The following is a 14989-nucleotide window of genomic DNA, read 5'->3' on the forward strand; positions in this document are numbered from 1 at the left end:
CATGGTATTAGGATATGCTACAAACAACACTGTATGCACAGACTGTGAAGTAATCCATCTGTGATAGCCTGAATTTGTAAGATTATTATTTGAATATGTTGTCATCATATCGTGAGAAGAAATGTGGAGAAACCAATGAGTAACAGGCACGAAAAAAGATTGAGAGTATAGACATCAGGTCCAAGAAAGAAAACATGTCAAAGAAATTTCTATCCCTCAGCATAGAAAGGAGGTGGTCAAAAAAATTCTCTGTAGTTAGGGTGATTACTACTGGCATGGGTCACTGGGGGATACCCTCAGAATTTGAGCTGATGATCATTTCTCCTGCTGGCCTTAGTCATTCACCATCAAATGAGGACCATGAGCCCTTTCAGAGATATTATTGTTATGTGACGACTATGTTTTCTTCCAAAAATAACATCTCATTCCACAGTAAAAGAAAAGTACATTAAAAGAAAAAAAAGAAAGAAAGAAAAGCTTTATCAGTAACATCAAATGAGGGGGAAAAAGTAAAGAAATAAATGTATACTACAAAAATAGAGTAATACTTGAAGTCAATGCATATTTGGGCCTCCCTCCTTTAGTAAGGGTTTCAACAGACTGGTATCCTTGACGCTAGCAGAGGGAGGCTGTCCCCGTATTTTGCTTTGGCCCAGTGCTAAGTCGCAGTTAGCAGCAGAATACCAGAGGGGTTAGTGTTTGCTTCTTTGATGTGTGGGTGTGAGTTCTAAGACCTAACTTGTTAAAGCTTCACTCAAAGCAAGATACAATGCCACTGCTCCCCAAAATTAGAAATTAAAATTAAAATAGACTTAAAAGTAGAATTTTCTAAGAGCCATAAATTATTTGTAGTGTCACAGTTTCTAAGAATGCACAGGTCACCATTGCTTTCTATACCATAAGCATAAATACAAAAGCTATTAGCTAATTGAGAACCTTCAGGTTCCTAGTTTATGTTCTAATTCTCACACATCATACTAGGTTAATCTTTTTTTTTTTTTATTTGACTGGTTAAAAGGAAGCAAAAGAAAAAATATACCTGCTAGATGACATGCCTTATTTCAAAATCATAAGAACATTCTAGCAATTGGGTCCTTGGATACATTCATATTAGAAAAATGAACACACTTCTCTTTAGGGGAATGCTGACACTGGCTTATATAAAAGACACTGTGAATCAGAATCAGGAGGAACAAGCTTTACATTATCTGGGAAATAAACATGTTAGTTTTTGCCTTTCCATCTATGAATCCATTTTCAGAAATGCAATGAAGGATGTCACTCTGTAATCTTCTTTTACCTTGCTGGAAAACTCTGAAGTCGGTTATAGGCCATGTGAAGAATCTTCAGATGGGGGTGTCCTGTTAACAAGGGTACACATTTATCTGTGAGGTTGTTATTCGTCAAGTACAACTCCTGTAAGACGCTGTTTGTCTCTTCAGAAAGTGTGGCTGGAGGAAGGGTTTCCAGTTTGTTTGCAGATGCATTCAGGAATCTCAGGCTACAATGACAAAAATGCAACAGAATCCCACTGATAAGCCACAGGTCTAGTCCAGAATCTTCAACAAACCTAGAATTTTTCTGATTGATAACTGGCGTATTAGAAACTGGGTTTAGAAACATGAATCTAAAGGTAGGTCTTGGCATGGAAGCAACCTAAATGTCCATCGACAGAGCAATGGATAAAGATGTGGTACATATATATACAATGGAATATTACCTAGCCATAAAAAAGAATCAAATAATGCCATTTGCAGGAACATGGATGGACCTAGAGATTGTCATACTGAGTGAAGTAAGTCAGACAGAGAAAGAGAAATATCGTATGATACCACTTATATGCAGAATCTAAAAAGAGATGATACAAATGAACGTATTTACAAAATAGAAGCGGACTCACAGACTTAGAGAATGAACTTATGGTTAGCGGGAGGAAGGGTGGAGGGAAGGGATAGTCAGGGAGTTTGGGATTGACATGTACACACTGCTGTATTTAAAAAGGATAACCAACAAGGACCTACCATATAGCACAGGGAACTCTGCTCAATGTTATGTGGCAGCCTGGATGGGAGGGGAGTCTGGGGGAGAACAGATACATCTATATGTAGGGCTGAGTTGCTTTGTGCACCTGAAACTATCACAACATTGTTAATTGGCTATACTCCAATATAAAATAAAAAGTTTAAAACAAAAAAAAGATAGGTCTTGGCTTTGGCAGGCATACAGATATGTCACTCCACTGTCCATAATGAACACAGTAGCTATCTGTATGTGTTAACTACACAGAGAAATCAATTTTTATGGAAGCACAAAGGTGAGAGAAAGTGATTAATTTTATAGCTGGTGGGGAGTCGAAGGGATAGTGATAAGATAAAATTAACATTCTGTCTTAAGAAAGAGAAAAACAATTGCCTATTTTAAAATAAAAGAGCTCTTATAGTAATAAAATAATTAGACATTAGATCACAATACAACTAAATCACGTAGTGACTAAGTCCTTTTCAGTATGATGCCCAAACCATATTTTACTGACATACATTCACAACTGCAAGGGATCATTTACTCTGTAGTAAAATAATGTAATACTATGTAGTAGTGAAAATGAAGAACAACTACAGGTATCAATAGGATGAATCTCACAAATATAATATTGAGTAAAAGAAGCCAGATACCAGAGGATACACTGCATGATTCCCTAATTATAGAGTTCAAAATCAGGCAAAACTTATCTGTGGTATTAGAAGTCAGGGAAGGGAAGCAGTGTCTAGGAGACAGCTTCTAATTTTTCCAATATGATAACATTCTGGTTCTTGATCTGAGTGCTGGTCACATGAGTGTGTTCACTTTGAGAAAATTTATCAAGTGCTACAGTTATGATATGGCCCCTTTTCTGTATCTATATTATACTTCAATAAAATTTACATTAAAACAAGATGGATATGCTACCAGTTATCCAAATGATAGAGTGAACAATAGCTAAACTATGAAGAATGTTTTTACACCTGAGATAACTAAAACTGTCAAAAACTGTATATTGTGAAACACAGATAAATGCAAAATGCAAAGCTGGGGAACTGAAACAGAATCCTTGCTGCGATCAGGTTCCAAATCACTGGAAAGGGAAGGAAGGACAGAGCAGGAACTGTGCACGGCTCACGGGCAGACAACCCTGCTGCTTCACAGTGGATCTCCACCACGTGTGTTCCATAGTGAAGCTGCAGTGACCCGAGCGTGGAGAGCGTCCAGCCCACAGGACTCACCTGCCATGGTTGCCAAGGTCAAAGCTGACTTGTCCCCCACCCCTTACCTAGAACTACCCTGTTAACGAACTGCCTTTCTCGTTTCAAAACTACCCAGGTTTGAAATGTTCAGCATTCAATTCAGGACTATTTTACCATATGTTAGTAAAAAAGAATAAAATCTTCCTTAAAAAGGAAGACTCTGGAATACCAGGTACAGTTATTTTTAATCTTGGATAAAAAGAAAGCTTTGTATTCGGGCGTCATCACCAAAACTGTCATCCCAAGCCCTCAGTCCACTAAGTTAATACTCTCCAATCTTGCGACCTCCACACACTTACACACACACGGCCCAACTCCACTACTTATCTAAGGAAAAGCAGCTTCCCCAAAATAGAACATTTTCCATTAAAGAAACATGTATTCCGTTGACATTAAAAAAAAAAAAGGAAGTTAGAAAAAGGCTGTACAAAAAAAAGAAAAGAAAAAGTCTGTACAGACCATAAATAGTCATGGGAAATTATAGTCGTGTGTGCTACAGAGAAGAAAATAAAGGTCATTCATGCAGTTTCTGAAATGGTTCTGACATAGGAAGGAAACCCCTTCCAGCACCATAGTTCTTTAAAGTACTTTTACCAGTCTCATTTGTATCACCTGACTTAAATACCCTGTTAAGATTCCTTCAGTGTAGAATTAGAAAAAATTAAAATGCATTGCCCTAAAACAACTTGCAATGGGGTTGGCTGGGAAACTCTGACTATCTCATTAAAATACAATTCTCTAGGAAATATGTAGTTATAGATACATGAAAAGAAAAGAAAGAAATTAACTCATGAATATTTGCATATTTTTAGGCCAGAAAAAGAGGGAAAGTTGCTTTGAAAGGAAAAAAGACTGACTAGTGAATGCTCACCTAGAAAACTGCACAAGGGACTTTAAAAACTCCTTACCACATCTGATGAAGGGAAGAGAGGGATTTCCAAAAAGACTTGTCCTCTCATCTTGTTGAAATTTGCCTGTATTGAAGTTTATACTCTTTATGGGAAACGGGGGGGGAGGGGAGGGGAGGGGAGGGAATCCTGCACCCTCCACTCCAGGAAATGAAACTAAGTTGAAACTACATGGGCTGGTTCCAAAGGATTTAGTTTGAATTGAATAAAGCCTGATTGAATCATCGTGTTAGTTAACAGTCAAAGAGCAAACAATTGGGCTAAAAACATTTTTGATTATAACAGTCTCCGGGAAATTAAATTCAATACCAATCCTTTTAAAAATAAAATACCTGTCCCACAACCTCACGTTTCAGCAGGAGGCAAATTAAGTTGGTTTAATCGTCTGGGTGTTGTATTTCCATCAGAATGAGCAACTACTTTAATTTTGTACAATTTCTCCAGTATGGGTAACGGTTTTACTCAATAAATATGGTGTATAACCCCACCCCCTGCTTTCAAAGCCTCCCCAAAACTAAATTCCTAAAGCACTGAGTTTGGTCTCAACTCAGTATGATATGAGAGAACTTCCTCAAGCTTTTCCCTTATAGGTTTTTGTAATAACTCTATAAAAGACTTGTTTAATGTGCCATGAGAGTTTCATCCATAGAACCCTCTTCACTATGCAACCCTCTTATAATTATTAGAGAAAAGCAGTAACATATCACTTTTTCTCATTTGTAAAGTGCTCTCTAGAGACCACAGCTCCTTCCTATTTCCTGTTTCACTTGATTCTCCCAACATCCCAGAGATGCCCCCCTTATATTTCACAGAAGACAAACTGAAGCTGAGAAAAGTCAAATTACCTGGCTGCTGTTAAATAGTAATTAGTGTCAGAGCCAGAAATAAACCCAGATCTCACCAATCTTAGAGTCCACTATTTCCTAACAAAATTCAACTGATAAAAACAGTAATAATAAAACTCTCCTGAGGACATTTTCATAGGCCTTCTCCAAAAAAGCTGGAGGCCAAGCAGGGCACCTGCTGGGTAGTGTGAAGACCACATGTGCACAGCGCTTCAAACTCCATTCCTAAAATAACTTAATAAATAGCACAGTACTCAAAAACTTTTCTTAGCAGGAAGTGCAAACCTTGTAGAGAAAAGACTCACATACAACTCCTGCCCTGAAGCAGTTGGAAAGTTGCCCATGACAGCAGTGAGACAAATCCACTCCTTGCTTCTTGAGCAATTACTCTCTTCTTCCCTGGCACATTCTGTTCCGTCTGTTCTAGCTCATCTAGGTTTTTTTGTTTTGTTTTTGTTTTTCAGTAATTCCCAGCACACCCTTAACTTTTACAGCCAAATTCTGTCCTGAAACAAAGCACAGGATTTGGTACCACAACAGGTCTACCTATTTGCAGGCGTACCAGGCATTCTGCATTCAAATGATTTTTCTGCACATCAGTACTGGGACTTGTAAGTCTATTGAAAATGCAAAAGGTTAAGACCCTAAGCACAGCAAAATTCTTTGACTTATATACAACTTCCCTGATTTCTGGCCCCCAAAATCTTCCAGAGGTGCCAAACAAAATGCTCTAAATTCCTTATCATTTGTCCATACAACACAACGCTTTTGACAATTTCATCTATTGATATCTTCAGAAGACTGATAGCTCTTAAAGCAGGGGCTTTCAAACTTTTCATTAATGGCAACCAAGAGTACAAAATACATTCTACGTGACCACCCAGTACAGATGCGACATATACATGTGTAAATGAAACAAAAGTTTCTTGAAACAATACTTAACCTTACTCTATCTTACACTGATATTTTCTATGCCATTTTTTTAAGTGCTGGTAGAAACCCACTAAATTACTACACCTCACTTATCAGTTTGAAAAAAGGACGCCTATTATTCATTGTCTAGCAACATCACCTAATAGTGAGGATTGCATGTGAAGAGAAAGTGCGTACGTATAGCCTAACAGAACTCACACACTATTATTTTGAAAGATCTGAAAATCTGCCTGGCTTGGGCAGTAAAGATCATAAGCCTACAGAGCAAAGGAAGAAAGGTTACACAGATGTATGAACTGTTGAAAAAGAACTCGAAAAGAATTAATTTTAAAAATTAAGTATAATTAATTAAGAATTAGTTAACATTGATGTAACACTATAAATTAATCTGGAGATATCCTAATTTCATCAATTATACCACTGATGTTCTCTATCTGGTCCAGAATCCAATTTAGGATCGCACATTCCATTTCCTTATCATGCCTCATTTGTCTCCTCTAATCAGTCTTAATTTAGATTTGTTTGATGTTTTATCATCATTAGAATTTAGAATAATGGGATGCATTTCTGGTAAAAACACATAGAAGTGATGTTGTGCCTTTGTTCCTGAAGGTATGTGATTCTCAACTTCAACTCCCAGATATTCTTATTAAGTAGGTCAGCGTAAGTCTTCAAAAATCTATAGAGTTAAGAATTCTGATGATTGGCCAAGTTGAGTCAGTAGAACTGAGATAAGGGCCAGAAATCTGCATGTCTAGTAAGTAATCTAGGGGATTCTGAACACACTCTGAGAAACACTATTTTATTTCACTACGGCTCTCAAAACATCAGAACTTCCCAAGATAGCTCTCTCCCCTTAGGAAAAATAGTGTAGGCATAACTTAGCTTTTCAAAATGCCAGAAATATCTATCTTTGCCAAAAGCCACCAGTTGTCATGGTTAATCGATCACGCTTTCCCAAATTTTCTATTCCCTTTTAGTCCCCTTGATATTTACACATATTCTGTCTGAGTCACTAAAACTTATGGTCTGTAATGTGACTAATACTCCGGGGATATTTTAATAATTACCATGTACTTCATTTGCACATACACTCTCCCCATTCCCATCCCCTGAAAATACCTTGTTCTGTTCCAACCAAGGATAAAAACAGACCCTAATCCCCACCCACAACAGGAATCTATAACTCTCCTTTAAAGGGCCCATTGTGACTGACCTCATCAGGAGCAGCTCTCTGGCCATGATGTGAGAGTGCATATGTGAAATGGACAGGGAACCAGCCATTGCCGAGATTTCAGAAAGGACAGAAGGATGGCAGTACCTCATCCATCCAACTTGGTGACCCACGGGGAATATCTACTCCCACTCTTGCCCATCTGTTGATGAAAACTGATTATCTGAAACTCTTTTGGGGGTTTCCATCAAGAAAATTCTCAGCTCTAAGCAAAAAGGGATAAGATGAGAGATCTAGGCCGGTAAGATCCGGATTAGAATACTTGCCAGTTCCCCTCACAGAACCAAATCCTGCCCTGACCACAAGATACAAAATCACAGTCAACTTCTCAGCAAATATGGTCTAACATATTTTACATCTGTCTATAGTTTTTGAGCTGCCAGTCAAAAGAAACAGAACTCAAAGAAGAATATGGAGGGTAAACTCATAAACTTAAATTGTTGATTCAGGTCATAAGAATTTTAATAAAATCGGTCTGAAGTTTTCAGAGGAAGATAAAGATATCACTAAAAGTCATCTAATTTAAAGTAGATTCCCCTCTCTTATCTGGTTACCTGCTACCAGGTAAAGCAGATTAAAATACACCATTCTAAAGCTGTAATATCTCAGAGACAATATTATATAATCAAAACCATGACACTGTGTTTTAGCAGAAAGATTCAGAGCTAAAGAAATCTCCTTAGAAAGAGAGTTTAAGTTCAGCCTTTTGCTGTGTCCAATAAAACATGTTTTTCTGACAGTTCTCATGAAGCTTCCAAGCACAAGTTCTACTGAGAGAACAAACAAAACCATTTTTAACTTATGAAGACTTGTATTCAAGCTTTTTCCTCAGTTATATAACCAAACACAGAACTGGTAACAATAATTTATTACCACAAAAAAAAAAAAAAAAAGAAAAAAGAAAAAATGAGCATCTATATGTTTTGTAAGATTTGTATTATGGAGCAAACTGAATGGAAGGAGAATTGAAGCAGTTTCATTACTGCCTGGGGCTATCTGCCAAACACAAAGCCCTGTATTATACAACAAAGTGCTGTTCTTCATACCAGGAGCCTAAATTAAAACCAATCCTATCATTTTCCTTCTCCTTTACCCTCTCAACCCCACCTTTTATTACAGTTTATTATGCAGTTATTTTAAGCTCAGCATTAGGTTGTAAGCTCCTTGAGGGTAATACCGATGTTAGTCATTTTTCAATCCCCTGCAGTACCCAGCACAGTGACTTAAACTTACAAGGTCAGTAAGACACTGGCCATCCTGAACCATGTAAATGAAAACAAATCACAACTGAAACCACCTGCAAAGAGCTTGTAAAGATTCTTTCCTAAAAAACCCTCTTTTAATACTAAAAAGCCCTCTTTTAATATTTTAAGCTTCATGTTTTCTAGGTTGACCTGCTCCCACAATAGTCAGTAGTAGTTTATTCCTTCCCCTCAAGCTAATCAAACCAAATATACAGTAGCTCTACATTTTCCTGAATGTAAATTATGCCTCGATTAAAATTTTTTTTTAAATTTAGATAGAGAAAACCTCAGTTATTTAGGTTTTGGAAAGGGGATAAATAGAAAAAGTATTATCCCTTTAAGAAGCAGTAAATAGTTTGGTAAAGCATAGGGAAGAGAGTCAATATTTTTATCATAACTCTGTATGATGTGTAATCTACAGAAATAGCAAATCACTATGCTGTCTACCTTAAATTAATATAATATTGTAAAAGTCAACTACATTTCAATTTTAAAAAGTTCTATCTTTCTTGTCTTCCAACAAATGAAATAATACAAGAATGTTGTTCAAAAAAGATCTCATTGACTTTACCCCACCCTCTTTATGACCCTATCTGCCTGAGAGAACCAAACCTCTTAACCTTTCTGACTCAGAGTCATGACAAGGTCAGTTGCTACACGAGGCTGGAGATGGGGTTATTGCATTGCTTGGAAAACAAAGGCACTGGAATATGCTTTCTTGGAAAAGTTTCTTACTTCTGCCTCTTTTGGTCATTTGCTTTTCTCTCATAAAATAAAAGCAGGATGCTTGCTCTTTCTAATTCACTCAGCCCCTTACTCCAGCACTCCCTGTGCTGGAAGGGCATCTGGCACGGCCTGCCCTCCTTCCAAGACCTACAGAGGCTGCCTACTTCCCCCGCACCAGCCCCTATTTTCCAAAATGCAGCTGGCTCTGGATAGGCCCATTTATTCAGACTAGGGTATTTCTGCCTAAATGCCTTTAGCTTACACTGTGGGCTCAGCTTATTCTGCTCTCCTTGATAGCAATGTTCCCTTTCAGTGGCTCAATTCAGGTCCTAAATTTTCCATACTGCATGACCAGAAATATTCTAGTTCATACAATCACCCCTTTTCCAACATACAGATTCCATTTGGGACTGTACAGAATAGACAACAAGGGAAAACCTGCGCAGGGCCACAAAGTCAACAGTCCATGCAGCGGTTCTCGACCCTGGGAGTCAGCAGAATTGCCTGTGGAACAATCTAAGTTAAAGTTGCCCCCTCGCAACTGCTCATCTGAACATGAACACACAGTCTCCTGGACCACACTGTGAGCGACCTCAGGCACACATTGTCAGATTTGGCTGGCACCAGGGAGACTCAATGACTGCTTAGGGATGCCTCTAGAGAATGAAAAACATATTCAAGTGCCCCTTTAAAATAAAATTCTCAGAAATGAATAAAGAATGATTATTATCTATTGGAGAGTTCCAGCACTATTTACCTACTCTACTAGCCATGATCTTATAAGACTCAGATTCAAAAATGGTTTTATCTCACTCAAAGACTCCTAAAACCCGAATCCGTCTCCCTTTTGGTTTCTACCGATTCAGTGTAGATCCCCCAGGAGAACAAGTGGATTCTCATTATAAAACTGCACCCAAATTTTCCCTAGTTAGTCTTATGAAAGAAAACACAAGGCTACAACATAACATAGCATTCTCCCGCAGGGGAAGAAACCAAATCCTACAGTATTCATAACAATAAGAAACAGGTCTAGAGCTACCCACAGGCTGTACATTGTCCTTTGATATGAATGCAAAAGCAAGAACAATTCTTTAAATTATCTTGAAATATTGTTCTTTTTGTCAGGGGAATGACTTAGCACCAGTCAATTACAATGTAACAATCCGATTTCTCCACAATTCCATTACTTCTCAATAATTATACCAGTAGGAATTCATTGTAACTTACATTAAGTACAGAGAATAAATTTTTTTTTAAAATGAGGAAAACAAAGGAAAAGGAAAGGAATGCTGGACATGTTCTCTATCTTGATCTGGGCGATGGTTATGGGGTATATGTATGTAGAAGTTCACTGAGCAGTATGCTCAAGAGTTGTACACTTTTTGACTGTAAGTTACATCTTGATAAAAAGATTTTTTTGAAAAAGGAAAAGGAGAGAAAGAAAAAAATGCAAATCCAAGATCTAGGGTAGTATTTAAAATTCCTTAAATTTTTTACCTTTCATTAAACAAATATTTATTGAACATCTTAGAAAGGAACCCTCCTATACTGTGGATGGGAACAATTTCTTTAAATACTTAGTAAACAAGTTATTTAGAAAAATTCTCTTCGTTCAAAAAGAAAATAGTTTAAATGCAAGGGTAAACCTGTGGTAAAGATAAGACAATTGGTAAAAAAAAAAAAAAAAAAGTAAAACTCTAGGAAAATCTATCTCTGTCACCCAAAGTCATAAATATGTGAAAGCAAGAACAGAGAATCCTAAGGTAATTACACTAAGCCTAGAGCGGGCTGCACAAGTTTTGACCAGGCAGCAAACTTCCCACCCTTGTTTTTATACCGACACCTCCACAGCTCACGCTTACGCACAACTCAACCCACTTAAGGAATCAAAATTAAAGAAGCAGAGAAATTAAGAAAGACTCTCTAGGATATTCCTGCCTCTATTTCCTACAAAATGGTGACAGAAGTGGCTGGCAATACCATTTTCTTCATAAATCTAGGACAGATAGACAGTCACAAAGTCCACTTTAAATGGTCTGAGATCACCTAAGAAAAGAATGCTAATTAGGGGGCGTCTTACAAGTCGATGAACAACCAAAACAAACCAGCAGCTTTACCTGTCGGCCTTCATCAGAAGGTTGGGTGGCAGCTCCAGGAGCTGGTTGTGCTGCACATCCAAGACCTCCACTGAGGTTCTTTCTAGCCTTTCGGGAAGCCTTGTCAGCTGGTTGTGTCCCGCCAGGAGTTTCCGGAGACTACTATTACAAAATAAGCTGTGCAAACAAGGACAAAGACAGAAGGAAACTTACTGAGAGCTCATTTGGGATGAAGTTTTCAAAATGAATAGGAGTAGGAAAAGACTTAAAATCATCTCTCTAAGAAACCTAAATTCATTCAGAGCAAGTGCAAATTCATTGTAACGTAAGCTCAAAGTTGGAGCTGTTCATACTTCAATACTTTCCATACTTAAAAAAAAAAAGAGGGTGGGAAAAACTATGAAAAGGAATATTTAACAAAGCAGCTCTACTTAGTGAAAAAGAAAACGAGTTTCATAGAAGACACCAAAGGCAGCAGCCTAGTCTTGTTAGACTCACAAGGCAAACTGTGAAAGGCTGTAGGCTTCCCCAGGCAGGGATTACATCTGGTATCACCCTGGAACGCTGGGGGTTTTACCCACAATAGAATCTGAATAAATACAGTTGAGCAATTTTTACTTATAAGGTCAACATTCGGTAAGGATTCTTTTGTCCAGTTAAACTTTTACCAATGACAACTGAAAAAATGTTACATTTTCCTCAGTTGCATTTCACAATAATTATCTCTCTCTTTCCTCACTTCCCTAAATCTGTATATTTCTATTTTCTCTTTGGTTTAATCCTAGACCAAAGTAGGATTATATTCTCCCTCCTAAAGAGAATATAACTCACTCAATGCAGTATTTTCTTTTGAGCATCAAACAAGCTATTGGGAAGCTTGACTGTGTTTTTCTTCTATGGGTTATCAAAACTGCAACAAACGATGAATATGTGTTAATCTTATGTAAATCTGCTTTATGATCACCTAAGACCTCGTAGAGAATAAAGCAGGTCCTGGGTTAAACATAGAAATCTGGGGACTGTGGGAAAATGAGGTTATAATTTGCATCCGGATCACATTGGAATGAGAACTCATTTACACTGCTGTCAAACAATGAGGCTTCCTCACCCACCTCCTGTTTCCCACCATTCTGACGTCACTGACATCCAAAGTTCTTAAATCACTCTATATTACAGCTGTAACTTTATTCACTTTAAGTACCAAAACTAGATTCTTTGTTCACAAAGATGCTAGCAACCTGTCTCAACACTGTGACACCATGGGCCCCCATTAAAGATATACCTGACTTTGCAGGTTTAGATATTAATAAGACAATCTGTCCAGGACTGTCATTCAGTCACAGCTATCACAGGGCCCAGTCTCTGTAACGCTCACTTCAACCTAATAATTCAGGATTTGGTCCACCAATTTTACTGTCTTGCTGGGCCTGGTATACAAATTAGAATTCTTAGAGAGTAGAATGGGATTATTTCTCTCTCTCTCACACACACACACACACACACACACACACACTTCACCCTTACACAGACAGATAACTGAAAGACAGGTTACAAAATCTTTATCTTCATTTTTCCAGATAAGAAAGGAGATTTGATAACTGTAGGATGAGTATAAATGTTAGTAACTGGATTTGTTCAATTCTTTTGGATACTATGAATTAAAATAGCTTCTTTTCCTTTCAGTACAGCTCCACTGCTAAACATGAATTTCTGTTTTCTCAGACCCTTCACACACATCACCTAGACAAACAAAGCTTGAAGGTTAAACCAACTTCTAACGAATCACTGTCTTGGCCTGGATATTAGATCAATGATAGGGCTGATACAAAGTTTGCAACTAAACAACACCATAAATGAGAAAACATGTATTGTTTTTGTCCCATGTGTTAAAAACACAGACATACACAAAAACAAACACTGTTTAAATTTTTTGACAAGACAGCATTTGGATTTGCTTTGAATAAGCATTTGTTTAGATCCCAAAAAAGCCTGTACTAATGCAGAGCAAATCAAAGATTAATTAACTCTGGGGAAAACTGGGTAAGATATCAGTTATCTTGTATTTATTTAATTGTTGGTTTATTTATATAATATCTTTGTTGTAGTGTACAGTGACACAGAGGCCTTAGACTCCAACATGCTATATGTGTTAAACTGGGGAGGCCAAAGTAGGGAAGAGAAAAACAGACAGAAAGATAACAGTACAAGATTTTTTTTTAACAAATTATTTTTCCTCATTAGTAGTAGTAGCCTGTTTTCTTTTTTGCTGTTTGTCTTCTAAAAGGGTCTTTCTCTCTCTCCCCCTCCTTCACACACACACACACACACACACACACACACACACACACACACACACACACACATCTGTCCACGGGGCACATCACCAAAGTCCTTTTGATAATGGTGACGGGCTATACTGGGTCACCTAAATGCTCACTCAACATAAAACTCTAAAGCAAAAAGCATTTTCAAATGGACTGAATTTACAGGTATAACATATGGCTGAGAAACAAAGTAAAATCAACTGAGCTTTCCAGGGACTGAAAATGTAAATCGATTTCTTCCACAAGAGCTAGACTCCAACACAATGTTGTCCAACAGAAATACCATGCAAGCCACATACGTAATTTAAAACTTTTTAGTAGTCACATTTAAAAAAGTGAAAAGAAACAGGTAAATTAGCTTTTACGGTACACTTTTTATTTGACCCAATATATCCAAAATACTATTTTAACATGTAATTAATATACAATATTATTGACATATTTTGCATCCAGTGTATATTTTATACTTCAACACTTCTCAGTTAGGACTAGTCACGTTTTAAGTGCTCAAAAGCCCCTCAGCTAATGGCTACTGGCTGTCATAGTGGACAGCTGAACTCTGACACATTTATTGGGCTTACTAAGCAGGTGTATTTCATGATCCTTGTCCTTTACAAGAGAACAGAGGAATACATACGATCATAAACCTTTAGAGATCGTGTATCTAAGTTTACTCCAAAATAGTGATATATTTCTACAATTTTTCATTGATATTTTTTACTATATATGGTTAAAAATAGGGCTTCCCTGGTGGCGCAGTGGTTGAGAGTCCGCCTGCCGATGCAGGGGACACGGGTTCGTGCCCCGGTCCGGGAAGATCCCACATGCCGCGGAGCGGCTGGGCCCGTGAGCCATGGCCGCTGAGCCTGCGCGTCCGGAGCCTGTGCTCCGCAACGGGAGAGGCCACAGCAGTGAGAGGCCCACGTACCGCAAAAAAAAAAAAAAAAAAAAAAAAAAAAAGAAGATAAATAAATAAATAAACAAATAAACAAACAAACAAACGACTTACTCTGTTCAGTGACTGGCTGAGAATAGTGGAAATACCTAGACCTGAGTCCTGGCAAACACTAGGCACAAGTGGCTATTTAAATTTAAATTAATTAAAATTAAATAAAATTTAATATTCAGTTCCTTGGTCACACTGTCCACATTTCAACAGTCACATGTGGCTAGTGGACATGTGGCTAGTGGACACTGTAGTGAAGAGCACAGATACAGACCATTTCAATCATCACAGAAAGTTCTTCAGGACAGCAGTGGGATAGACTAACTCTTCTGGTTATTAATTGCATGGCTAGTCACTAACAGTCCAATCATAGTTTATGCCACAATTAGCCAACTTGAAGATATTTGTCTCGATCTATGGATACCAGATATCATCATGTGGTTGCTTTACAA

At 37.7% G+C, this 14989-nt stretch overlaps 1 protein-coding gene across 1 annotated transcript in view; it reads right to left on the reverse strand.

The window, feature by feature from the left end:
* The window catches only part of PHLPP1 (PH domain and leucine rich repeat protein phosphatase 1), a 213391-nt gene that overhangs the window by 31240 nt on the left and 167162 nt on the right, over positions 1-14989 (reverse strand). Inside the window, exons 10-11 of the mRNA XM_029222396.1 lie at positions 11289-11444; positions 1301-1501 (exon numbers count right to left, since the gene is read on the reverse strand). Of these exons, the coding sequence (XP_029078229.1) occupies positions 1301-1501; positions 11289-11444 (357 nt within the window). The remainder of the gene's footprint in view (positions 1-1300; positions 1502-11288; positions 11445-14989) is intronic.

Source organism: Monodon monoceros, unplaced genomic scaffold (genome assembly GCF_005190385.1).
Source record: "Monodon monoceros isolate NGI ecotype Baffin Bay Population unplaced genomic scaffold, NGI_Narwhal_1 Super_Scaffold_1, whole genome shotgun sequence".
In the NCBI taxonomy this organism is placed as follows: Eukaryota; Metazoa; Chordata; class Mammalia; order Artiodactyla; family Monodontidae; genus Monodon; species Monodon monoceros.